General features: G+C 42.8%; 1 protein-coding gene across 1 annotated transcript; it reads right to left on the minus strand.

Annotated features, from left to right (window-relative positions):
- Window positions 1–25772, minus strand: haao (3-hydroxyanthranilate 3,4-dioxygenase). Its single transcript, XM_078404985.1, has 10 exons — window positions 25585–25772; window positions 24917–24995; window positions 18299–18382; window positions 16124–16230; window positions 11339–11428; window positions 9192–9235; window positions 8777–8925; window positions 7067–7132; window positions 3442–3524; window positions 1–1479 (listed from the first exon to the last, which is right to left on the minus strand). The coding sequence occupies exons 1-10, from the start codon at window positions 25662–25664 to the stop codon at window positions 1398–1400; spliced, it is 864 nt and encodes a 287-aa protein (XP_078261111.1). The 5' UTR covers window positions 25665–25772; the 3' UTR covers window positions 1–1397.
- Window positions 25773–27946: the final 2174 nt, after the last annotated feature.

A 27946-nucleotide genomic window follows, 5' to 3' on the forward strand; every position in this document is an offset into this window, starting at 1 on the left:
TAATAAAGTTTATTCAATTCAATTCAATTCAATTCAATCCAATTCAATTCACACCATTAATTTTTAGGTCATTTGATTAGTTACTAATTTTATCTCTTGCACACATATCTAAATAATTAATGTATATGATGAACTGCAAAGGTCTCAGCACTAATTCCTGTGGTTCACCACAAGTCGGGCTTCTAGTCACAAAAACAATCCTCCACCACTTTCTGTTTTTATTTCCCATTTCAAGCATTTGCAGTTTTTTTAGATTTTCACCCACTATTAGCTTCTGCCTACAATTAAGTAAGCCAATTTTTGATCCAATTTGTCATCTTGCATGGATCCTATGACCTCTTGTCAAAGAGTTTATTGAAATCGATTTGGACTCTATCAACCTCTCTGCCCCCATCAACATATTTTGTCACCTCTTTGAAAAATTCTATTGCATTAGTCGGACAGGGCTCCTTGTCAACTACTGCTTGATACATAACTATCTTATATTAATTCATCTCTGTCCAAGTGCAGATTAATTCTATCCTTCGGGATATTTTCCGATACCTTCACTACTACTGCAATTAGGCCCAAAGATTTTTGAGTGCACCTTTCCAGGTCATCTTCAATGATGCTTTTATTGTCACAAGACACAGTAAAATTCTTCATTTTAAAAACAGCCCAATAGTGTATTGCCATCTACTGAGCCCACATGTAAGCAGTGCCATGTTTTGGAGCTATTTCAAAGTCCACGCTCAGTTCCAGGCAAGCCCCAAGCTGTTGCAGGCCTCCAGCCAGCTCCTGCCTTAGACGCCTCTCCTCACCCATCAAACTTCGTTCCCAAGGGGTGTCTCCCACAGCCGACTACTAGGGCATAGAAGGCCAGACCCCAGTTCCCTCCCTTCTCTTACTGGCCCATCCATGCCTTAAGGACATTGATCATTGAATCTTTTCCTTGCTAAGATCTGATGAAAGGTCATCAAGCTGAAATTTTATTATTTCTTTCTTTCTTTACAGAATATGCCTTTGAAAATCACTCGAGCACCGTCTCATTCTTTCCCCATGATTTTTGGTTGCTGCAGTATTTTTAGTTTATCATTTAACAAAAATTACATTCAAGGTTTTCATTTACATTGTTTACATACGATGCAATTAAAATAATAAATTAAATAGCACATTATAACAAAGCAATGATTTTCAATAATTGGAATATATTTGGTTACAAATCCATGATCATGCGTGACTGAAACATTGTTATAGTTCTGTTCACGTCATGATTGACAGAATAATGTCATTGTTTTCAGTCCTTTATAGGAACCTTTGGATATTAATTACTGATGCAAAATCAATGATTGCAATATTGAAAATTAAGTTCAAATTATTCGAGTAAAACAGGTGAAGATATTCATTGCTTTGAGGTCTTATTTCTCATAAGATCTTTTTCTTCCTGCATCTTGAAGGACGCAAAGTGCAATAGTTCCTTCATCCCTTTTCCATGTGTACCTGGTATGTAAAGAAAAAGGCAGCAGGCTTGAACTTTCTCCCCAACACACATGCATTCACTTTTTCCAGCAGTATTAATACTTTATCTCTGGACTCGGAGAGCACAAAACAAAAATCCTGCATCCTCCTGCTCCATATGAGTTAACTGCCTTCAGCTAACGTGAAGCATAAGGGTTATGGTTAACCTTGAGCTTGCAAGGGAAAAGAGAAATCAGGCGAGCTTTATGCATCCAATTATCTTGCATTCATCTGCAATTCAAAAGAAGTTGAAATAAAGAACTGCAGTTGGTGGTTTACACCAAACTTAGACACAAAGTGCTGGAGCAATTCAGCAGATCAGGTAGCAGATCTGGAGAAAAAGGACGGGTAACATTTCGAGTTGGACCCTTCCCAAAACATCACCCATCCTTTTTCTCCACAGATACTGTCTTACCCACTCAGTCACTCCAACACTTTGTGACTATCTTTACAAAGAAATTGATTTTGTTTTAATTCTTTCATAAGGTGCAGATGTTGCCAGCACCATTCAAATTTGTTATCTGCCCATACTTTTTATTCCAAAAATGTCGAGTCCACAAGCACACCCTTTGGCCCAACTCATCCATGCCTACCAAACTGCCTAACTGAACAAGTCCCACTTGCTTGCACCGCATCATAGAGCGTGGAGAGAGGCACTTCAGCCCAACTTGCCCATGCCGCCTAACATGCCCCATTTACAACAGTCCCACCTGTCCACGTCTCCTTTAAATGCTGTTTTACTACCTGCCTCAACTACCTCCTCTGGCAGTTCATTCCATATACCCACTACATTCTGAGTAGAAATGTTGGCCCTTTGGTATTAAATCTTGCCCCTCTCATCTTAAGCTCAAGTCCTAGCAGCATCTCGGGAGAGAAGGAATGGGTGACGTTTCGGGTCGAGACCCTTCTTCAGACTGATGTCGGGGGTGGGACAAAGGAAGGATATAGGTGGAGACAGGAAGATAGAGGGAGATCTGGGAAGGAGGAGGGGAAGGGAGGGACAGAGGAGCTATCTGAAGTTGGAGAAGTCAACGTTCATACCACCGGGCCGCAAACTGCCCAGGCGAAATATGAGGTGCTGCTCCTCCAATTTCCGGCGGGCCTCACTATGGCACTGGAGGAGGCCCATGACAGAGAGGTCAGACTGGGAATGGGAGGGGGAGTTGAAGTGCTGGGCCACCGGGAGATCAGTGGCGTTAATGCGGACCGAGCGCAGGTGTTCAGCGAAGCGATCGCCGAGCCTGCGCTTGGTTTCGCCGATATAGATGAGTTGACATCTAGAGCAGCGGATGCAATAGATGAGGTTGGAGGAGGTGCAGGTGAACCTCTGTCTCACCTGGAAAGAATGTTACTCCAGCATTTTGTGAATAAATCGATTTGTACCAGCATCTGCAGTTATTTTCTTATATCTTAAGCTCAAGTCCTTTGATTTGCCTACCAAGGGAAAAGACTGTGCATTCATCTTATCTTTTACCCTCATGATTCCAAGGATGAGGGATTTTGGTTATGTGGATAGACTAACGAACCCAAGGTAATTCTCCCAGGAAAACAGAAGGTTTGACCAAAGGTCCAACAGGCATTTAAATTCATGCAGGATATAGATTGACCAAATAACTTACTCCCATTGACTGAGGGTTCAAGAACCAGGAGATGGAATAATAAGATTAGAAAAAAAACCAAAATAAGTAACATAAGGGAAAGATTCTTATTTCTTTAAAAGACAGAGCAAGTGCTTAGGGTTTAGAATGTACTGCTCGGGTTAGTGGTGGAGGCAGATTTAATTGCAGCATTTGAAAGGAGCTGGGGAGGTACCTGAAAGGACAGAATTTGCAGGGATTATGAGGAATGAGTAGGGATGGGGAGGCTAGTTGGATTGCTTTTACACAGAGTCATTAGGTCCTCAATGAGCAAATGATCCCCTTCTGTGCAAAAATACACACTTACTTTGTGTTTAAATGGATGAGAAGGCTGTCTCCGGCAGTTAGGCTGATAGTTTTGCCATCCATGACCACCCTGGAAGTACCCTCCTGAAGAATAATATATTGAAGAAAATTAAATTTGAGCAGAGGTCATGATCATGGACATTGGTGATCCAAACAAGGCAGCAACCATGAAGAGCTTTGACAACCACCACTTATGAATTCAGGACTCAAGAGTGTTTTATGGTCATACATCCTGAAACTGGGCAGTGTCCTCCACTTTTTGCAATCATCTTCATTGCTGGGAGTTTGAGTTGCCAAACCAGACTGTGATCCAACCAGCCAACATGTTCTCTCCTGCACACTTGTAGAAGTTCAAGAGAGTATTCGTTGACGTGCCAAATCTCCTCAATCTTACGGAAGTAGAGAAGTTGATGAGCTTTCTTTATGATTGCATCAATGTGCTGGGTCCAAGACAGATCTTCATTGTCCCATTGATGAAGACAGATTTGTGGATCCTTGTCCTTCCTCTTCGAAAGTCCACAATTCCTTGGTCTTACTGACATCGAAAGCCATGTTGTCTGGCACCATTAGATCAATTGATCTATGTGGTTCAATCTTGCTGACATTGTACACCCTGGGGAATCATAGACCTGGCACAGGATCTGAGTGTCAAATCGGATGCAAAATGCCAAACACATTAACGTCAATGATGTACAGCAGAGATGGAAGTGGAGAAAGGGGAAAGTTACTGCTAAAAAAAAATATTGTTTCACAAATAATTAAAATAAAATCTAAGAACCATAAATTGGTATACAGGTTTTCCTTTGTTTTGATGATTTCAATTTTAAGAAAACATTTCTTTGGTTTAAGTTTAGTTTTCACTTAACATTTAGGTCAATAATTTTTTTATAAAATCAAGTTTTATTGGTTTTGCTCCCTGCATCTCTTGCTGTCTAACAGTGTAGACATGTCTTCACAACCCTCACTAGCAGACTACCTTAGAAAGAGGTAGAAACTTGTGCTGCTGGTGCAATCCAAGGTCGCCGACAGTTCCCTCAAGCACCATGACCCTGGCACCATTAAGCACCAGATCAACTTGTTAAAGACAAAAACTGTTGCAATTTTAGTTGCATTTGTACTAATCTGGGCAGCACAGTAGTACAGCTTGTACAGCTGCTGCCTCATGGCCCCAAAGACCAGGGTTCAATCCTGACCTCAGGTGCTGTCTGAGTGGAGTTGCCAGGTTCTCCCTGTGAATGCATTGGTTTCTTCTGAGTGCCTCCGGGTTCCTCCCACATCCCAATGACAGAGAGTTTGTAGGTTAATTGGCCTCTGTAAATTGCCCTGAGTGTGTAGGGAGTGGATAAGAAAGTGGGATTACATAGAACAAGTGTGAACGAGTGATCAAAGGTTGGCATGGATTCGGTGGGCTGAAGGGCCTATTGCTGTGCCGTATCTCTAAACTAAAGTACAGTGAGCCTGGTACCATTCGCACACTAGATCAGCATGTTAAAAACAAGAACTGTTCATTTTTAATTGCATCAGTACCAATTAACTGAGTGTCTTGGTTTTCTTCCCATCGGTGGTTTGTATTTCATGTGAACGGTGATTGAGCAAAGTGAAATTCAGCACTCCTGCCTCACATTGTCAGAATCACGATGGATATTACACGGTGGACCAATCGTCCTCCTTCCAAGACCACATCAGTCCCATGCAAGAGTAGTTCAGCTCAACCCTGCCCTCTCTCTATTGTTCTGCAAATGCTTTCCTCTTAGATCCTGAACCAGATTTATTTTTGAATTCTGTGACTTGATTTGCTTCCACCAGTATCTCTGGTAATGCATCCCAAACCATTGGCTGTAGGGAAAGACTTTTCCTCACTGTACTTGTAGCCCTCGTTGCCAATTACCATATTCTTAACCATCAGTTGTTAATCCTTTGCTACTGAGAACAGTTTCTCGGTAGCTATCGATTCACAAGTTTGAATACCTCCAACAGATTTCCCCACAAATATCTCCACCACAAGAGAACAGACCCAGCTTCTTGAGTCTATCCACATGACCAAAGTACTTTCTCCCCAAAGTTATTTCAGTAAATTTCTTCTGAAGCCTCTCCAAGACGTTTGTATCTTTGCTACTGGAAAGGCCGCAGATCCTGGACTTGAGTCATGCATCAGAGCACAGATCTCCCAGATCAGTCGAGCAGGAGGTAGGTTCCGCCTGTGTGCATGTCCAAAACTTACAAAAGCCAACACTTCCGTGAACTTGCATATCATCTGCTCCATCCTCATTTCTTGTTCCACAGGTGCTTGCTTTTCCACAAATGTTATTATTTTGTCATTGCACCATTCCTGAAAATTCTTGCTCTCAACCAACAATCTCCCTCCATCTCAGCAGCTCATTCTCAGATGGCTTCAGTTTCCACCCCACAGTCTCCTGATTCCACTGCCTTCTTGACCAGTTTTCCTTCCATATGAACAACAAATTTCCCAACCAACACCCTTGGCATCCTGTTATACATTATAACTCACTTCACCTCTCATGGTCTCCACTTCCTCATCTTCTCACCATTCAGTCCTTATATATCTTTCATTTACAACCACCATTAGTTTTGTTGTTATGAAATAAATGGCACAGAAGGCATGGGTTAGTGTTCATCACTCGAGCTTTGTTTCACTGTGCTTAGCTGACTGAGAAGTGACTGAGGGAACATGTGCAGGTCCAATGAGAAAGGGAAAATGAATGCAGACTTTCTAGAAAGCCCTCAGCAGGGACAGGGTGGTCAGGATCATACACTGTATCTCTCCAAGTGACATACTGGTCAAAAGTGGTTTATTTTAGTGCAGTGTTTTAACTGTAGCATAACAAAATGAGTGAACAGATGCCACCCCTCTCAAAATCTCATTTGTGGAATTTTTAAAAACATGGAAAAGTATGATTGATAAAAATTAAGAAAAAAGTTTTTTTTGCAAAGCTCATTCAGCTTTAACACATTTCCACTAAACTTTCTTTCAGAGACCATTTGAAGTGGGAAGAAGGCAAAACAAACTATATTCGTGAGATGTGGGGGTAAGCTCACACAGTGCAAGATGTTCCTCTGAAGCTTTACATGTAAGATGTAGGGAGCCTAAAAAATGAGGACTGATGCAGGCATAGGAAATCAAATGACTTTTCTGAGGGTTACTCAGAGATGGAGACAAGGAACTGCAGATGCTAGTTTGCAAAAGTTGACAAAGTGCTGGAGTAACTTAGTGGGTCAGTGAGTCTGAAGAAGGCCCTGGCTTGAAACGTTACTTATTCATGAATTACTGCAGTACTGCGGGTTTTTTTCTTAAGTCTTAATCAATTTTTCTATCCCTCTGTTTTAGTGGTGGTGAAAAGTAGAGAGAAAACTTGCCCTTAATTTTGTAGAGCCATAATCCACACAGCAAAGGTCTTATTACATCAGGGCCATTTGGTGCCAGCAATTTGCAAACAGTTTATATCAGCAGTATCTGCTCAGTGATACTTTACTTTTGGTACAGTACCTTTTCTAGGTTTTATAACAGATTAAAATAACACAGGTAAAGTATTATGGGGAAAGTTGGATCTGTTTAAATATGTACACGTTGGCAAAATATTAGAGATAAAACAATAGTAACCACTCACCAGCTCCCATAGCCAAGTGTCTGCACTCGCTCTGCCTTCACCCTCGCCAGTCCCATACACTAGAGTCTGTCAGAACAAAACAATAAGACACTTGGTTAAGATTTGTAATTTACAAGTTCACAAGTTATAGGAGTAGAATTAGTCCATTCGGCAATCGAGTCTACTCCGCCATTCAATCATGGCTGATCTCTGCCTCCTAATCCCATTTTCCTGCCTTCTCCCCATAACGCCTGACACCCATTCTAATCAACAATTTGTCCATCTCTGCCTTAAAAATATCCACTGACTTGGCCTCCACAGCCCTCTGTGGCAATAAGTTCCACAGATTAACTACCTTCTGACTAAAGAAGTTCCTCCTCATCTCCTTTCTAAAAGTGCCCTTTAATTCTGAGGTTATGACCTCTAGTCCTAGACTCTCCCACCAGTGGAAACATCCTCTCCACATCCACTCTACCTTTGTCTTTCAATATTCTGTAAGTTTCAATGAGGTCCACCCTCACCCCTCTAAACCCCAGCGAATAGACGCCCATTGCTGTCAAGTACTCATCATATGCTAACACACTCATTCCTGGAATCCTGTGATAATTAGTACATTTGTACAAGTAATAAAAGTATTTATTCACAAAATGCTGGAGTAACTCAGCAGGTCAGGCAGCATCTCAGGAGAGAAGGAATGGGTGACATTTCGGGTCGAGACCCTTCTTCAGACTGAAAGAACTTCAGACGTCTCGACCCGAAACGTCACCCATTCCTTCTCGTATTATAAGAAAATAACTGCAGATGCTGGTACAAATCGATTTATTCACAAAATGCTGGAGTAACTCAGCAGGTCAGGCAGCATCTCGGGAGAGAAGGAATGGGTGACGTTTCGGGTCGAGACCCTTCTTCAGACTGATGTCGGGGGTGGGACAAAGGAAGGATATAGGTGGAGACAGGAAGATAGAGGGAGATCTGGGAAGGAGGAGGGGAAGGGAGGGACAGAGGAGCTATCTGAAGTTGGAGAAGTCAACGTTCATACCACCGGGCCGCAAACTGCCCAGGCGAAATATGAGGTGCTGCTCCTCCAATTTCCGGCGGGCCTCACTATGGCACTGGAGGAGGCCCATGACAGAGAGGTCAGACTGGGAATGGGAGGGGGAGTTGAAGTGCTGGGCCACCGGGAGATCAGTGGCGTTAATGCGGACCGAGCGCAGGTGTTCAGCGAAGCGATCGCCGAGCCTGCGCTTGGTTTCGCCGATATAGATGAGTTGACATCTAGAGCAGCGGATGCAATAGATGAGGTTGGAGGAGGTGCAGGTGAACCTCTGTCTCACCTGGAAAGAATGTTTGGGTCCTTTGATGGAGTTGAGGGGGGAGGTAAAGGGACAGGTGTTGCATCTCGTGCGGTTGCAAGGGAAAGTGCCCGGGGTTAGGGTGGTTTGGGTAGGAAGGGACGAGTGGACCAGGGAGTTGCGGAGGGAACGGTCTCCCACCCCCGACATCAGTCTGAAGAAGGGTCTCGACCCGAAACGTCACCCATTCCTTCTCTCCTGAGATGCTGCCTGACCTGCCGAGTTACTCCAGCATTTTGTGAATAAGCACCTTTGATTTGTACCAGCATCTGCAGTTATTTTCTTACACTTAGTAATAAAGGTATGCTCGCACCCCCCACCCCCAAAAAAATAAATCACAAAATGTTAATTGGAGTTCGGTTCAATTAAATCATTTCACCTGAGTTTCAAAGTGGTCACCAAACATATCCACGAGCGGCTTCATTTTAATATCCTTACTGTGGCTATGGAGCCAGTCTTTTAAGAAAAAGGGCTTCATAACAGTACTGACAGTATTTATGCAAAATGGAAGTTCTTTCCGTAATTTGTCTGTGAATTAAATGAAGCATAAAAGCTAGATTAATGCTGTTCGTTCTATTCTCCCATGAAACTGTTAGCCATCATTCCAATATAATGCATCAGAGTACAGGAAATTTGAGGGCACAGTGTGAGCTCTCAGCATAACCACTGGAAGCAAAATGTGTAGAGACTTCTGTCTTCCTTTAATAATAATATGCCCAGCATAATATTTAACCAAATTCACTTAAAAAAATATCATTAGCAGACTCGATTTGAATTATGCATATTTTCTGTACCTGGATTGGGTTTCCCGGTTTTATGTTCTTCGGAGTTGAAATAACTGAAACAAAAATTATTTTTCAGCTGATTTGCTGGTGTGAGGACTTGCCAGAGAACTGTTATAATTATTGTTCACCAGTGGAGCATAGCATGGACAATGAACAAAGATGGGAGAGGATGGACGGAGCATGCTACAGCTCAATGCGCACAGTCTCTAAAGCAGCTGCGTCACAGTGCCATAGACCTGGGTTTGATCCTGACATCTGACAGGTATTGCAAAGGTTGCCAAAGTGAAGCAGAGGAAATAAGTGCACTCCAGGGACAGGCCATTTCCATTTCACACAGAGTGCACAGTGGCACAGCTGGTAGAGCTGCTGCCTCACTACATCAGAGACAAGGATTAATTCCTGACCTGGGGCGCTGTCTGTGTGGAGTTTGCATCTTCTCCATGCGACCGCATGTGTTTCTACCCACAGCCCAAAGATGTGTGGGGTTGTAATTTAATTGGCCTCTGTAAATTGTCCCTCGTGTACGGGAAGTGGATGAGAAAGATTCATAACATAGAATTGGTGTGAACACCATGCGGAAGCTTGGAGCAGACAACACAGAAATGAAGACGTTAGACTTTAGAGATACAGCGTGGAAACAGGCCCAGGCTCACCGAGTCCGCACCGACTAGTGATCACCCCGACACACTAAGGACAATTTACAGAAGCCAATTAATCTACAAACCTGAACGTCTTTGGAGTGTGGGAGGAAACCCTGGCGCACCCAGAGAAACCCCACGCACGTCACGGGGAGAACACACAAACTCCATACAGGCAGTAGGTGTGGTCTGGATCAAACCCCGGTTTCTGGCGCTCTAGGGCAGCAACTCTACCGCTGTGCCACCCCGAATTATGGGGAAAGGTCGTTCTGCCATTAATGACAGAGACTGGAACCTATCTAGAACCATCTTCTCGGAATGCTTATGCAATAAAAATTGATGTCATGGCATAAATCTTACGAAAATAGAATGATTTGTCTTATACCGCGAACGGGCACATAGGCCTGTACTCTGGCTACTTGGAGGCAAAGGCAGATGGATTGCTTGAGGCCAGGAGTCATGGGATTCTGCGGGCTGTGCCGATTGGGTGTCCTCGCCAGGTTGGGAGTTATCCAGAATCACCAGGTTTGTATGTGTGTGCATGTGGCAGAGGGAGGGGAGAATAGACAGGGGGGATGCAGTCTTTTACCCAGAGTAGGGGAATCAAGAAACAGAGGACATAGGTTTAAGGTGAGAGGGGAAAGATTTAATAGGAATCGGAGGGGCACCTTTTTCCACACAAAGGGTGATGGGTATATGGAAAGAGCTGTCAGAGCAGGTAGCCTAGGCAGGTACTATCACAATGTTTAAAAACATTTGGACAGGTACATGGATAGGATAGGTTTAGAGGGATATAGGCCAAACGCAGGCAGATGGGGCAAGTGTAGAAGGGGCATGTTGGTCGGCGTGGGCAAGTTGGGATGAAGCCTGTTTCCATGCTGTACGGCTCTATGACCAAGTTTATGAATGCTGGTTGGAAAAATGAATAATACCATAGTGGCTATTGGTCTTGTAAAGCTTCAGTGTGTATGTAATAGTTCTATTCCCAGTCTGACAATTACACAGTCTTGATTCTTGACTCTAATTTTTAGTTTTAGTTTGAGAGATAGAGTATGGAAACAGACCCTTCGGCCAGGGATTCTGCACCAACCAGCGATCCCTGCACATTAACACAATCCTACACACACTAGGGAAAATTTACACATACACCAAGCCAATTAACCTACATACCTGTACGTCTTTGGAATGTGGGAAGGAAACCAAAGATCTCGGAGAAAACCCATGCGGTCACGGGAAGAACGTACAAACTCCATACAGACAGCACCCGTAGTTGGGATGAAACTCGGGTCTCTGGCACTGCAAGCGCTATAAGGCAGCAACTCTACCACTGCACTACTGTGCCGCCCGCCATTAAAAGCCTATCAATTGAAATTTTGTATTCAAATCAAGGGGCAATGGTTCCATGCCGACTCTGTAAACATTTCATCTTTGAGAGCAACAGCAATCAAAACCTAGATCCAGCACACTTCATTGTACCCCGAATTATGAAAAACAAAAAAGTCATAGAAGAAATCTTACTCCTTTATGATCGGTGCAAGCTGAGTGCCCAGGTCCGAACAGTAAAACCATTTCTCAAACAGCACATCGGTGGAATCCCCTGCATAATATCTATCAAAAGAAATAAAATTATTAACCATCCTTCATTTGTATCTTATTGGAAAAAGTAGTTTAGTTTATTGCCAAATGTGTAGAGGTACAGTGAAAAGCTTTTGTTGTTTGCTATTCCATCAGCAAAGAGAATATAGATCACAATCAAGTCATCCACCGTGTATAGATACAGGATAAAGGGTATAAAGTTTAGTGCAAAGATAATGTCCAGTAAAGTCGGATTAAAGGCATTTCAAAGGTCTCCAATAAGGGAGACGGGAGGTCAGGACTATTCTCTAGTTGGCGAGAGGATGGTTCAGTTGCCTGATAATAGCTGGGAATAATCTGTTCGAAATAAGATTTTACATCATAATTAGTTCCCCAAATATATACAAGTCGAGGACCAAACTATAACAGAGGCTGAATGATGTCCATGAAATTATCCCGTGGCTTATTCAAAGCTATCTTACTTTTACAAGAGTTCATCAAGGCTACGACACTGGTAAACACTGCTCAGCAACAATTAATGAACTTATCTGTGTCATAGAGTCATACAGTGTGGAAACAGGCCCTTCTGCCCAACTTGCCCAGATACATTTGTCCACTTGTCCCACCTGCCTGCGCTTGGTCCATATCCCTCCAAACGTGTCCTATCCATGTACCTGACTAACTGCTTCTTAAATATTGGGATAGTCCCTGCCTCAACTACCTCCTGTGGCAGCTTGTTCCATACATCTACCACCCTTTGTGTGAAAAAGTTACCCCTCAGATTCCTATTAAATCTTTTCCCCTTCACCTTAAACTGATATGACATGAATGTTTTCTTTAATCAACAGAACCATTTCTCTAATCACCAAACAACAATGGTAAAATTTTCCTTGATGTGCTTGATTTATAAAGAATAATACAATCAGATTTTAAAGAAAAATGTCAACAAACTTAGTGTGCAGTTAAGGTCATTACACAGCATCCTTTGGGAAGATATGCAGTTTTCTTTCTTGCAACCTTGATTTTTGTGGGGAAAAACAGAAATAAAATCGCTTTAATTCAACTCCTCCTTGGCAGGAGGTTGAGCCCGATATTCCGTCCACCCAAATAATTATGTTAGTCAGCAGTAGAACAGAAATTAAGATACAGAAGCATCACTTTGCCTACCTCTCAAGTTCAGAAATGACCAGGAATGCCCTATCCAGTGCCCTCCATAATGTTTGGGACAAAGACCCATCATTTATTTATTTGCCTCGGCAGTCCACAATTTGAGATTTGTAATAGAGAAAAAAAAATCACATGTGGTTAAAGTGCACATTGTCAGATTTTACTAAAGGCTATTTTTATACATTTTGGTTTCACCATGTAGAAATTACAGTTGTGTTTATACATAGGCATGGTCTTCTCCCTTCACCAGCTCCAGGAGAAGTGCAGATAACTGGATGCCCCTGTATATGGCTTTCATTGACCTCACCAAGGCGTTTGACTTCGTCAGCAGAGATGGCCTAATCAAGGCTCTCCCAATGATCGGCTGCCCACCAAAACTGCAGAGCATGATAGAAACCTTCCACATCAACACGAAGGGGACAGCGCAGTTCAATGGCAGTTTCTCGGAGCTTTTCGATGTCCACATTGGCGTCAAACAAGCCTGCGTCCTCGCTTCCACACTCTTTGGGATTTTCTTCGCTCTGTTCCCAGAGACTTTCACTCCCACATTGGTCTCTTCAGCCACAAGCAACGCTGCTCTAGCCGAGGTGCGGAGCAAGCAGCCAACTAGGATGCATCACCCATGGTCAGCCATGACCGAGGGGGCCTAAGAAAAAAATAAGTTTATACATAGTCCCCCCATTTCAGAGCACCATAATGTTTGGAACATATGTCTTCACAGGTGTTTGTAGTTGCTCAGGTGTGTTTAATTGCCTCCTTAATGCAGGTAGAAGAGAGCTCTCAGCACCTAGTCTTTCCTCCAGTTTTTCCATCAACTTTGGAAACTTTTATTGCTGTTTATCAAGATGAGAAGCAGCGTTATGCCAATAAAGTCAAAGAAGCTATTATGAGACTGAGAAGCAAGAATAAAAATGGTAGGGACATCAGCCAAACCGTGGGCTTACCAAAATCATCTGTTTGGAACATCATTAAGAAGAAAGAGCACTGGTGAACTTACTAATCGCAAAGGGACTGGCAGGCCAAGGAAGACCTCCACAGCTGATGACAGAAGAATTCTCTCTATAATAAAGAAAAATCCCCAAACAGCTGTCTGACAGATCAGAAACACTCTTCAGGAGTCAGGAGTGGATTTGTCAACGACCACTGTCTGCAGAATACTTCATGAACAGAAATACAGAGACTACACTGCAAGATGCAACCCACTGGTTAGCCACAAAAATAGGATGGCCGGGTTACAGTTTGCCAATAAGTACTTAAAAGAGCAACCACAGTTCTGGAAAAAGGTCTTGTGGACAGATGAGACGAAGATTAACTTATATCAGAGTGATGGCAAGAGCAAAGTCTGGAAGAGAGAAGGAACTGCCCAAGATCCAAAGCATACCACCTCATCTGTGAAACACGGTGGTGGGGGTGTTATGGCCTGGGCATGTATGGCTGCTGAAGGTACTGGCTTACTTATCTTCATTGATGATACAACTGCTGATGGTAATAGCATAATGAATTCTGAAGTGTATAGACACATCCTATCTGCTCAAGTTCAAACAAATGCCTCAAAATTCATTGGCCGGCGGTTCATTCTATAGCAAGACAATGATCCCAAACATACTGCTAAAGCATCAAAAGAGTTTTTCAAAGCTAAGAAATGGTCAATTCTTGAGTGACCAAGTCAATCACCCGATCTGAATGTTTGGAACACATCTTAACAGGTGTTTGTAGTTGCTCAGGTGTGTTTAATTGCCTCCTTAATGCAGGTAGAAGAGAGCTCTCAGCACCTAGTCATTCCTCTAGTCTTTCCATCACCTTTGGAAACTTTTATTGCTGTTTATCAAGATGAGAACCAAAGTTATGCCAATGAAAGTCAAAGAAGCTATTATGAGATGTGTCTATACACTTCAGAATTCATTATGCTATTACCAAAAGCGTGGTTTTTATATGCTGAAGAGAAAACTGAAGGAGACTAACCCCCAAAACAAGCAAAAGCTAAAGATGGCTACAATACAGGCTTGGCAGAGCATCACCAGAGAAGACACCCAGCTCAGTCTGAAGAAGGGTCTCGACCCGAAACATCACCCATTCCTTCTCTCCTGAGATGCTACCTGACCTGCTGAGTTACTCCAGCATTTTGTGAATAAATACCCAGCAACAGGTGATGTCCATGAATCGCAGACTTCAAGCAGTCATTGCATGCAAAGGATATGTAACAAAATACTAAACATGACTACTTTCATTTACATGACATTGCTGTGTCCCAAACATTATGGTGCCCTGAAATGGGTGGGGCTATATATAAACACTGCTGTAATTTCTGCATGGTGAAACCAAAATGTATAAAAATGGCCTTTATTAAAATATGACAAAGTGCACTTTAACCACATGTGATTTTTTTTCTATTACAAATCTCAAATTGTGGAGTATAGAGGCAAATAAATAAATGATGGGTCTTTGTCCCAGACATTATGGAGGGCACTGTATGATAAATTCTTTATTTTCCCTGTGTGCCTCCTATGGAAAAAAAATAAATCCTGCCATTTGCAGTTTTATTTTGATTTTATCCCTTCTGATCTCCTTTTCATGGAGGTCTTAGTTTAGAGATGTACTGTGGAAACGGGCCCTCTAACCCACCGATTCCACACTGACCATTGACCCCTCGTTCCCAGTAGTTTTATGTTATCCCCTTGCTCATCCACTCCCTGCACATTAGGGGCAAATTTACATACGCCAATTAACCTAAAAACCTGCACTTCTTTGGGATGTGGTGGAAACTGGAGCATCCAAAGGAAACCCACATGGAGAACATGCAAACTCCACAAAGACAACTGCAATGTCAAGATCGAACCCGGGTCTCTGGCACTGTGAGACAGCAGCTCAACCAGCTGTGTCACTGTGTCACTGAATGATTATTGAAATTATGAGATCCCTCTTATCCATGTCGCTCTGAATCACTAACTCATTCCCTGCAATTTGCAATGGCTGCTGACTAAGATGAACTGTTAATGTGTGGTACTGAAGGATTCTCCTGAGCTGAGGGGAACAGGAAGAGTTTGGCACGGCACAGTGGCTCAGCGCTAGAGTTGCTGCCTTATAGCATCAAAGACCTGGGTTCGATCCTGACTACAGGTGCTGTCGGTACGGAGTTTGTACGTTCTCCCTGTTTTCTCCGGATGCTCCAGTTTCCTCCCACACTCCAAAGATTGGCTGATTGGCTTCTCTAAATTGTCCCTAGGCAGTAAGATAGCGTTGGTGTTAGCAGTCACGGTGGGACGAAGGGCCACTTTTCATACTGTATCTCTAAACTCTAAAGTGGTGGTAATGTAGCTGTTTTGTTACCTCTGAACCAGTGCAGTGGAGTAATTGCAGGGAGGAGCAGCTCAAATGTCAACACAGTGGTTAAAGAATTAGAAATCATTTAAAATAAATGGAAATAAAATGTCAGCAGTATAAAAATATATATATTTGTTTTTAAATCGTCATCTAACAAAATGTTTGCATTCACTATTACTTTAAATTAAAAAAGGAAGTCAAGAAGAAGAAAAAAGTATACACCTGCAATTCCTTCTTTACCTGAGTGCATCCAGCTCTGTTTCCAGTCTAGTCCTCTCAAAAACCAGCCCAACAGTATTTGCCTGACGCTGTGGAGAATGAGGTACTCGAGCTGGCAACAAGAACATCTGAATTGGGTATGGGAAGGATATAAAATAAATCAATTTGACACTTTGGATTTCAGAACTAATCAAAACATTTTCTTCATTTAACCACCTAACCTCCCTTGGACTCTCCATTGAGGATTAATGTCAAGTTCATATCTATATCTATTCTCTCCATATCTATTCTCATCCATTTCCCTCAGAACATCTGCCTCAAATCAGAATCAGAATAGCCTTTATTGTCATCCAAAAAACATGTTACCCACAGTCCAACAATAAGAAGCAATAAAAATAAGGCAAAAACACACATAATCACAAAACCAACACAAAACAAAAAAAATATCCATCACAGTGAGCCACCTCCTCACTGTGATGGAAGGCCAGAATGTCTTTTCTCTTCCCTGCTATATTCTCCCGCGGTCAGGCTGTTGAAGTTGCCACATCGGGGCGGTCGGGGCTCCCGACATTGAATCCCCCGCCGGGCGGAGAAAATCCCGCGGCCTATTCCAGGCCGCGCCAGACGGTGAAAGGTCCGCAGTGGGCTGACCCAAGCCCCGTGATTTGGGGCGGGCGAAGACGCTGCCGCTGCCGGAGCTCCCGAGGTCGGCCCCCACCCAGGGACTTGCGAGCTTCCAACGTCCATGCGGCCTGTGGCCAAAGCCTCCGAAGGCGAGTCGCAGCCGCACTCGCAACGCCACCACAGCCTCCGAAGACAGCCAGCTCCGCAGGTGGTGAGTACAGTCCGGTCCGCGGGCTCTGCGAACCAGAGCCCCAGGTGGTCCCAGCTCCAGGTGTTTGGCCGATGGTAGGCCACAGTGTGAACGGAGACACGACCCAGAAAAAAGGTCTCGTCTCCGTACGGAAGAGACAATTTTTAAAGTTTCCCACCCCCTCACACATAGCACAGAACTACAAAAAATACTACATCACATCTAAACACTACAATTAAGACAAAAAACAACAGAAAACACATTAGACAAACGGACTGCAGGCGAGCCGCAGCTGTGGTGCAGTGCTGCCACTTCCTGTGTTGCATGTTCTGGCAAACACATCTAAACTACTGATGCACGATTACATTAAATGGATAAGTAAAGAACAACGTTTTCAGCAAAGTTAATTATAAAATGTCATTTACAAATGAGGACAATTTCTTTGAAAATAAATTGTTGATCACTGATTGTGGCCACACGCTTAAGTAAAGAAACAAACCTTGCAGATAAGGTACAGTGTGTTCCATCTTATTTCACTGTCCAGACACCCCAATTTGTCTTTGTCCACTATCTAAATTAATTACTAGACCCACTAACAGTTTTAATGAAATTGAAGTTTAAAAAAATGTAATCACCAGCAGATATATCTTAAAATAATAAATGGATTCTACGATCCAATGTAGTCCTCAAAGGTGATGTGTGCACTTTTAGGTCTTCGTCACTAATACTTAGACAATAGGGGAATATGGGAATAGGGAGCTTTTAATTTGGGCACCTTAACTCATTTGAGGTGGGATTGGCACTTCATTCTACTGAGAGAGGAAATCTTAGGCCACAGGCTGCTCCTGGTACAATCAATGCCTGTTGTTAAATGTGGAAGGAGCTACTGCACAAAAATTCACTTCCACCTGAATGAATTTTAAAAAAGTATTATCATATCAGTCCTGAAGAACTGATGCTATAATTTGAGACTATGGCCTCCTAGTTCCAGATCTTTAGCAAAAGGAGTCATCATTCTTGCTTTTACAGGAGGGAGGAATAGAATTAACATTCAGGTCGATGGCTTTTAAAAATCAGGATGAGGGAAAGTTAGTAAACAGGAATGTTTTAAGCTGTAATAAATTGGACAGAGTTGGAGAACAAATTAGATGAAAAGAACAACTAAATGGCATAAGCAGTGGTGTTGCCGGCTGAGAGACGATGGTGAGATTTTGTTAGCTACAGCTGACCTGTATGTAAATGTAAATAGGTGACGTTTCACCCCCTCCTCTGTAGGGGAAACATGGAACTGAGATGCAACATATACCAAATATATCTTTTTTAAACGGCTGGAAATACTCAATAAATACACTTTCATTTTGTTAAATCTCGAAAACACTGACCTCTCCTTCTCGAATGTGCACATCTTTGTGTTTTCCTTTCTCTACAATCTTCAGGCACATGTCACCTTTCCACTGGTAAAACAACTAGGAAGTAAGCAAAAACACACTTAACACACTTAAGGCGAGAACTTGAAAAATAATTTCAGTTTCTCGAGCCTATCTCAATAATGGAGAGGTTCAAGATAAAAATGGGCAAGGAGAATAAACTGGCGGGGAAAAAAAAGGTAATTCTGAGAGGAATTAATGGTGACACAAGGAACTGCAGATGCTGGAATCTTGCTTACAACGCAAATTGCTGTAGAAAATCTGCGGGTCAGGCAGCCTCCCTGGACATGGATAGGCAACGGTTCAGAAGAGGACTCTTCTTAAGACTGGAAATAATGTTCATCGGGCGAAGGTATCAGGAGGATTAACTCAAAGCTTAGAATTGGGCCATAACTTAATTTTAGATCACCAATATCAAGTCAGAAACTTACTAGGTTTGGTATCGAAGGAAACTAAAAGATTACAGAACAAGTTATACAAATCAACCGCAGATTAAATGTATGTTACGGTGTTAAGATTCAAGAGTGTTTTATTGTCGTATGTCCCAGATAGAACAATGAAATTCTTACTTGCTGCAGCACAACAGAATATGTAAACATAGTACTTTGTAAATAATAACAATAATAATAATAATAGTCTATCGTAGTTCAGAGTTTATTTGAGGTTGGAGTGCCAGATGGCACTGATGGCCGTTTGGGTAAGAAGCTGTTCCTGAACCTGGACGTTACAGTTTTCAGGCTCCTGTACCTTCTTCCCGATGGCAGTGGTGAATGAGTTTGTGGCCAGGATGGTGTGGGTCTCTGATGATGCTGGCTGCCTTTTTGAGGCAGCGACTTCAATAAATCCCCGATAAGCACCACACGTGGACAACAAACGGAAAACATTCCCCCTACGACTGCTAAAATAAATAATGAAAGAAAAAAAACCAAGATATAAAACCTATCAAACACCTCCAAGAAAAAGCAAACCTGATTGCAGTCGGGGAAAGAAAGTTGGAAAAGGAGCAGGGGTTTCCAGAAGAGGTTCAGCTTTCCCCTCACCTACTACAATGTTTAGTTTTTAGTTTAGTTTAGAGATACAGCGCGGAAACAAGCTCTTCGGCCCACCGAGTCCGCACCAACCAGCGATCCCCGCACACCACTATTCTACACACACACGCTAGGGACAATTTACACATACATCAAGCCAATTAACCTACATACCTGTACACCTTTGGAGTGTGGGAGGAAACCGAAGATCTCGAAGAAAACCCACGTGGTCACTGGGAGAATGTACAAACTCCGTACAGACAGCACCCATAGTTGGGATTGATCCCGGGTCTCCGGCGCTGCAAGCGCTGTAAGGCAGCAACTCTACCATTGCACCCCCATGCCACCCTTCAGGAGAAGGGTTCCAGCCTGAAACATTGCCTATCCATGTCCTCCAGAGATGCTGCCTGACCTGCTGAATTACTCCAGCACTTTGTGTTTACTCAAGATTTCAGCATCTGCAGTTCCGTGTGACATGGTGGAATGAACTTTCAAAATTGCAGGAGAAAGATCATGGAATTAAAGAAATGGATGTCACGAGTATTTTTTCCAGATAGAATCAGACAGTCTGCACACATTCTTCTCCTGTGATTGCATTTGCTTTCACAATATGTTGTTGATGACTAACCACACTACTTGTGTCCACCAGTCCATGGTAAGTACATTGACATGTGTACAGAAGACAAAGGTTGCAGTTTCACCATCAATTTGTGTAAACATTGATCCAAGCACAGGTAGCACACATTGTTACAAAGTTCAACACTTCTAGAATAGATACACCAACATGGAGAATCACACTTGACTTTTCAATTTATTTTTAAACTTTAGAGATACAGGCCCTTCGCCCCACCGAGTCCACGCCAACCATCAAACACTCATTCATACCAGTTCTATGCTATCCCACTTTCACAGTCCCTCCCTACACAAGAGGGGCAATTTACAAAGGCTTATTAACCTACAAACCCGCATGTGCGAGGAAACCGGAGCACCAAGAGGAAACCCATGCACAGGGAGAACGTGCAAACTCCACACAAACAGCACTCAAGGACGACTGAACCTGGGTCCCTGTTGCTGCGAGGAAGCTACCAGCTACCAGTCTACCAGCTGCACCACCCCCTTCTTACGAGAAACATAAATTACCACTGGACAAGGTTTCCCTCCAAAATCCACTAATAGACTCAAATTTTTCCACACACATCATTTTCTCAAGGATCTGCAGATGCTGTTTAACAAACAAAAACAAAGTGCTGGAGTAACTCAGTGAGCAGCATCCCTAGAGGACATGGATAAGTGATGTTTTTGGTCGGGATGAGACCCTTCATCAACCTGAAACTTTAATTCTCAGTGTGCGTGATGCATTCTCCGACTTACCAACAGAAACTGGACTAATAAGGTAACAACAAAAAAAATGTGCTGCTGGAGGAACTGAGCAGATTGAAGAAATGCAAAAATTCAAGGCCACTCCTCACATTGCCCAAATCCCAAGAAAGGAATAGATAAAAAAGGTAAAACTAAATGATCCATACCTGCTTGGCTCCATTTCTCCATCATCCCCAAGTCACCTGGTTCCACTCATTACCTACCAACCCCTGACTCACCACTCCATTGCATCTCTTTACATTGGCTATGCTTCAACCTGAAACGTTGGCCATTCTTTTGCCTCTACAGATGCTGCTGGACCCACCGAGTTTCCCCAGCAGTTTGTTTTTTTACTTCCATTTCCAATATTTGCAGCCACTTTGGTGTCTAAAAATAATCTGCCACCGTACATTTTGAAATGCCCCTCATACTTAAAAAATATATATACACAATCCTGCATCTCACAGGTATTTATTCACAAAATGCTGGAGTAACTCAGCAGGTCAGGCAGCATCTCAGGAGAGAAGGAATGGGCGACGTTTCGGGTCGAGACCCTTCTTCCATCTGAAGAAGGGTCTCGACCTGAAACGTCACCCATTCCGTCTCTCCTGAGATGCTGCCTGACCTGCTGAGTTACTCCAGCATTTTGTGAATAACTACCTTCGATTTGTACCCAGCATCTGCAGTTATTTTCTTACACATCCTGCATCTCACAGTGCTTACTGCAGTGCTACATGTCAGAGATACCTGTTGTGTTCTCCATTGCATCACAGTGGAAGACGCACCCACAATGTTGCATTGATTTTTGCTTTTGCATGGCTGGAGAACAGTACTAGGATTTGGGGAAGGGTGGGTAGGGAGTAGACATGCTTGCCCTCCTTCCAGAGTTGTATCACTGAGGCTGCCCTGTAGAAAACTATTTAAGACCAAAACCTACTTCTCAATAGTCCTAGCAGCAATGAGGCAGCAGGAACCTGACAACTTAACCCGACAACCTTGCCGCTTTTAACATAGTAATCTTGGTAAAAGCTGCCCTAGATAGGCTCAAAATGCTGGAGCAACTCATCTGGACAGGCAGCATCTCTGGATAGGAATGGGTGACTTTTCGTGTCGAGACCCGTCACCTATTCCTTCTCTGCAGAGATGCTGCCTGTCCCGCTGAGTTACTCCAGCATTTTGTGTCTATCTTCAGTGTAAACCAGCATCTGCAGTTCCTTCCTATACATGAAAACTGCCCTAACTATTTTCAAAATAAATTAATAATATCTCAATATATTTTGAGATATTTTGAAATATATCTGATCTCAGCATTAGCACCAAATCATCGATCAAAGAAGGACAAATTCTCATTTCAAGGTAAGAAACCTAAATAAACCTGCAGATGCTGATAGTTTGAAATAAATTAGAAATTTTTGGAAATACTCCCAAGATCATAGAGCTATACAGCATGGAAACTGGCCCTTCAAATCAGACAGCATTGACAGATTTAAAAAAACAGATGTTTCTGGTCGAAGATTGCCCAACCTGAAACATCACTGTTTCTCTTTTTATAAATACTTTACAATCTGCTGTGTTTCCATCATTTTCTGGTTCTATTCAAGGCATGAGCATTTATTAGAAATAGTGCATCAGTGAACAAAGTAATGAGGTACGATAAAATGTAAACCAACTGGAATGTACGATGCATTCATAATAAAATAGTGGAACAAATAAAAGCTAATTTGGTTTGACTTAATATCTGTCACAGAGATATAGTTATGTGGTAATCAACATCAGAAGCATATTCTGCAGGACAATAAAAAGCTTAAAAGGGATAAAATGAAAAAAGAGGATGGTGAGATGGCACTTCCTGAAATGCATCGGTAACAGTACATCTATCGCAGAAAAATCAGAACATATGTTTATTATAAGTTTACAAAAAAGATATAGGAGTGTTGTGCAGCACACTCCTCCACTCCAGCAGCAGCAAAGCTTCTGGAGAGAGTTAATCAAGAAATAATCATAAACCTTAGCAAAGCCAGATTAATAATTGCTGCCTTTTAAAAAATTTCATAGAATCAGGGTTAACCATACTTTGGAGAGTTCACGGAGTGCAGTCAGAACAGATTGCAGGAGCAATTAATCATGGAAACAAACTCTGACACAGTGAACCTGTTATGTGAAGGGACGGGGTTAATTAGTAATCTCATGACAAGGCACCCACTGGAGAAAAGTGATCACAAGATTATAGAAAAATTGTTCAGTGAGAAACTAGAGTGCTGAATTTAAATAAACCCAGTTACCTAGAGATGAGAGGCAGAAGGACAAAACAGGGAAATTACATTAAAAAAGGCCGGGCACTAGAAAATGCTTTGAACAACAAATCGTAGTTTCCCCATTGACAAATAACCACACTAGAGTTATCCACTTGGAAATTTAAGGACAGTATCAGATTAAACGAATGTTGCCAAGTTGAATGTCATGTTTCAAAATTGCTTCATCTGAGTGAATGGGTATGATGAATAAAGTGACAAATATTCACAACCACATATAGAGCTGCAAAAATAAATGTGAATAATGGAGAATTACAGGAAGAATGAAATGGTGACACGCCCCACTGGTGACACATTCCAATGGTCCCAATGGGGACCAGGGCATCACAGATGGAGGCAAGAATTTTGTTGAGTTGTTTGGTTTAGTTTATTACCATCACGTGTACTGAGGTACAGTGAAAAGCTTTTGTTTGCGTGCTCTTCAGTCAAAGACTATACATGAATACAAACATGTCCACAGACATTTTCCAGTGGTTTTACTGTTTACGGAGACTTGCCTGGAATCTCCTCCGCGGAAGTGGCGGCGCCTAACGGCTGCGGCTCGCTAGCAGTCTGTTCCTCTTTTTTCCTTTTTTTTTGTTGTGTGTCGGTGTTGGGATGTTTTTTTGTGTTTTTTTTTGTGTATGGGTGGGGGGGTGGTGGTGTGGGTGGGTGGGGGAAACCTTTCTCTTTTAGGTCTCTTCCTCAAGGCGCGGGGTGCGGCTCGGCCGCGGGGCCTAACATCGCCCGGTGCGGCTCGGCCGCTGGACTTAACATCGCCCGGCGCGGCTCGGCCGCTGGACTTAACAGTGCCCGGTGCGGCTTGGCCGCGGGGCCTTCCATCGCCCGGTGCGGCTTGGCCGCGGGGCCTAACATCGCCCGGTGCGGCTCGGCCGCAGGACTTAGCTGCGCATGGCTCGGTCGCGGGGCCTTCCACCGCCCGGTTCGGCCGCGAGACGTTTCAGCGCCCGGTGCGGCTCGGCCGCGGGGACTTCCATCCCCTTGCGGGGACTGTGCGGGTCAGTCGGGGACGAGCTGTCTGTCCGTGGGCGTGGGGAAGAGAGTGGAAGTTTTGTTGCCTCCATCACAGTGAGGGGGTGTTTGGAGTCACTGTGATGGATGTTTGTGTTGGGGTCATGTGTCTTGTGTTCTTTTTTGTGTGTGACTGCTATGTAGTTTCGTTCGGTACCTTGGTACCGAATGACAAATAAAGCTCTGTTGAACTGTTGTTGTTGAACTGTTGAGTTGGCCATGCTCCTGCAGATTCCTTCACAAGTCTGTCCAAGTCACTCTTTCAGCAAGGCCTTACCAGAGCACTCACCAACCTACACATATCTTCAACACACAATCATTAAGCCTCGGTAATCTAAGAGGGTTGTGTGTGTTATGGTATGACTCTGTCAAGATGTCTGCCACCATCACAACCTCTGGGCTGGGGGTTTGTAGCTCCTGGGGTCTTGCAGTTGATCAACTGAGTTCATCAATTGAGACTTCTGCAGTTGCTGCTGCATTGAAAATTGCAAAAGATGTTGGTGCTGTACTGAAATTTATAAAGAGAGACCCAGCAAGTCTGCCTGGAGGACCTAGTAATTGAAGATTGCAATATTTACAGAAGTTTCAAAATAAGTGTTATGTTGAAACACAATGCTGTTTTAGACGATGCATTCATTTCCAGACCCATTTCTTTGACCTGAAATTGAACTCCTTCCCTCTGGGATTGAAATAAACTGTTTAGATGGTTTTGGATAAAAATAGATGAGTACTCAAGGGAAGGAGACACAAGATACACAGGAAAAAAACATTAGAAGTGTTAAATGCAAAAGGAAAACGGTATGGAGCACAAACACCAATTGGCCCAAATGGGTACATGCATCCACCAAGTAATTCAGTTTCACCTCTTCTCCTTCTTCAATATGATAATCTTTTCTTTCATTGGGTCCTCCAACAAACATAACCTTTAGCTGGCCAGCGTGCCTGTAAAGTATTATTTTACAATTAAATATTAACCAAAAGCACAACAATTTTGGAGAGGTGATTCAAAGTTAACAACATTTCAAAACAGCTTACAGAATCTTCACATTTTAGTCTGAGATGGTAGACAACTATGGCAACAAATGGTAGGTAAAAATAGCATTATTCCCTTTCGGTAATTATGACAATAAAACACTTGACTTTGCTTGTATCGCACGGATGGAGAGGATTGTAAAGCAAACAAAAATAAACTAACGGGATCAGTGTGATTTACAATAAGCTTATGTGGTTGACTTCATTACGCCAACAACATTTCTACAACCACGTACATTGGATTAAAAAAAACACTCTAATAATTCTGATGGACACACAGAAAATGAAACCGAGACCGCTAGTGCCCTTTAACTGTAATGAGGGGAAATCCCATCCACAGAACATTAGTGGTGTTGCATTTTTGGAATCGAAACCGAGATCCATGGCATGGTTCTCGCCAACCGTTCAAAATCCACAGAACTGTGCTTCCACGGTTTTTACAGGGTTTTTGAGAAGGATTTTGGTCTCTGCTCTGTGAAGATTTAAGTGCAAGACTTACATCAATTTGTTGCAAACGGGAGGATTGAAGTTTGATTTGTTCTCTGCAATCCATCTGTCCACCTGATAGAGCAGCGCCATGCTTTTGCACTAGACTGTCTGAAAGACCACCTTGTGAATTACAAGCCCGGGTCAGAGTGAACCATTCACAAATACACTGCCCCCTGGCTATTTCAGACCCGTTTCAAAGACGGAGTTGGGAACTCCGGTGCAAACAGCGATTGGTTATTGTTGGTGGGAGGAGACTGTTCCGCATTCGTGCAGCGATATGTTTGCAAGCGCCGATTGATTCTCCCAGCTTTCTTTAAAGCGTTATGCACCGCTTGGCATAGACCTTTATAACATTTCACTGGAGCTCATGGAGATGAAATTTGAAAAGGTGAAATAAAACAGAAAGTGACCTGCGTGGACCAAGCACAATTTGGCTGGAGACACAAGGAATATTCAGCAAAACACAAAGTGCTGGGGATAACTCAGCGGGTCAGGCAGTATCTGGGGAGGGAAGTGAACAGGTTGTGTTTCGGATTGGGACCCTTCTTCAGCCTGAAGAAGCGCCCTGACCGAAAACGTTGTCTGCCCATAATTTAACCTGGAGAGGATCTGTGTCATATTGGCATTTTGGGGGCATTGTCCATATTGTTTGTTTCTAATAGGAATTTATTGAAAAGTTGCGAAGTTGAATTTTAAAAAAAAGGCTCATGTAGACACACAGCCGTTCTAATTGATGCAGCCGACATGAATTCATTATTCATCACGGTTCTGCTGTCAATGTATTCTACGCAATTCACGAACCGTTAGACTGAAACGCTCAGCCAAAACAATACCCCCAAATTGATTTTGCAAAGGAATGCAAAGTTCACTCAAGCAAATAGAGAGGAAAGGTTGTGTCGGATCTCGACACATTTTAGGCAATGTATTGTCCTAGATACTCAGAAATATTATTTTTTGGTATTAAAACATCTTTAAATTTGTTCAAAAATAAACATTTTTAACATCTACGTTTTTAATGCATGTTTCTGAGTATCAAGGATATAAAGAAACACTCAGTGTTCTTGATGGATTTGAAGGTTGGCTTAAGTGGTGTAGTGGAATTGCAGCTTAGCTATCAACTTTATTCAGCATGTGTTGGGAGTGTTCTGATCCATATTGGGCTTATGTTGTACAAATCCCTGTCACCGCAATTTTTTTTTGCCATTTTGGTTCAAGACCGTCTCTCAGACAACTTGACAAAAGCAATTTTGTAAAACTTTCAGAACCTCTGCAAAGTTTGAATCCATACATCCCACACACTTGACTGCCAACAACAGTGAGTTCTTTGCTGCGGGTAACAAACAGCAGTTTGTTCTGGTTTACAAACAGAATATCACTATTTAATGTTTAGTTTAGTTTAGTTTATTGTCACGTGTACCGAGGTACAGTGAAAAGATTTTGCTGCTGGCTAACCAGTCAGCAGAAAGACTATATAATAATCGAGCCATCCACAGTGTACATGATAAAAGGAATAACGTTTAGCACAGGATAAAGTCCAGTAAAGATTAAAGATCTGTGGAATTCTCTGCCTCAGAAGGATCTGTGGAATTCTCTGCCTCAGAAGGCAGTGGAGGCCAATTCTCTGAATGCATTCAAGAGAGAGCTAGATAGAACTCTTAAAGATAGCGGAGTCAGGGGGTATGGGGAGAAGGCAGGAACGGGGTACTGATTGAGAATGATCAGCCATGATCACATTGAATGGCGGTGCTGGCTCGAAGGCCCGAATGGCCTCCTCCTACACCTATTGTCTATTCTTCATGGGTCTCCAATAAGGGAGATAGTAGCTCAGGACTGCTCTCTGGTTGTTGATATGATGGTTCAGTTACCTGGAACAGCTTCAGTCACCAGGACCTGGCTGTTGAAGAGCTCCCGAGTAATGACTTTCCCTAAAGGCTGCAATTGGAGGAACAGCATCCCATATTTCACTTGGGCAGCTTACAGCCCAGTGGTATGAATATTGATTTCTCTAACTTCAAGTAACCCCGGCATTTCCTCTCTCTCTATCCCTCCCCCACCCAAGTCGCACCAGCTTCTTGTTTTCACCCAACAGCTAACAAAGGCTTGTTTCGTTTATCATCGTTACTTTTTTGCATATCTTTCATTCATTCTTCTTTATCTCTCTACATTATCGTCTATATCGCTTGTTTCCCCTTTCCCTAGACTGAAGGGTCTCGACCCGAAACATTACCTATTCCTTCTCTCCAGTGATGCTGCTTGTCCCACGAGTTATTGCAGCATTTTGTGTCTATGGTTTAAATCAGCATCTGCAGTTCCTTCCTTCCTTCATGCTGCAATTGAATTTGTCCTCTTTCTTGAAAGCAGAACTCTTAAGA

The sequence above is a fragment of the Rhinoraja longicauda genome, chromosome 9 (assembly GCF_053455715.1).
Source record: "Rhinoraja longicauda isolate Sanriku21f chromosome 9, sRhiLon1.1, whole genome shotgun sequence".
Classification (NCBI taxonomy): domain Eukaryota; kingdom Metazoa; phylum Chordata; class Chondrichthyes; order Rajiformes; family Arhynchobatidae; genus Rhinoraja; species Rhinoraja longicauda.

Bases quoted from the DNA above. Each gene is read 5' to 3' on its own strand.
- haao (XM_078404985.1), bottom strand. From the start codon at position 25,664: ATGGCGCTGCTCTATCAGGTGGACAGATGGATTGCAGAGAACAAATCA. The intron at 8,926-9,191 runs GTACAGAAAATA...TTTAATTCACAG, and splicing joins AACCGGGAAACCCAATCCAG to ACAAATTACGGAAAGAACTT. The intron at 1,480-3,441 runs GTAAGTGTGTAT...TTTACATACCAG, and splicing joins CTCATCCATTTAAACACAAA to GTACACATGGAAAAGGGATG.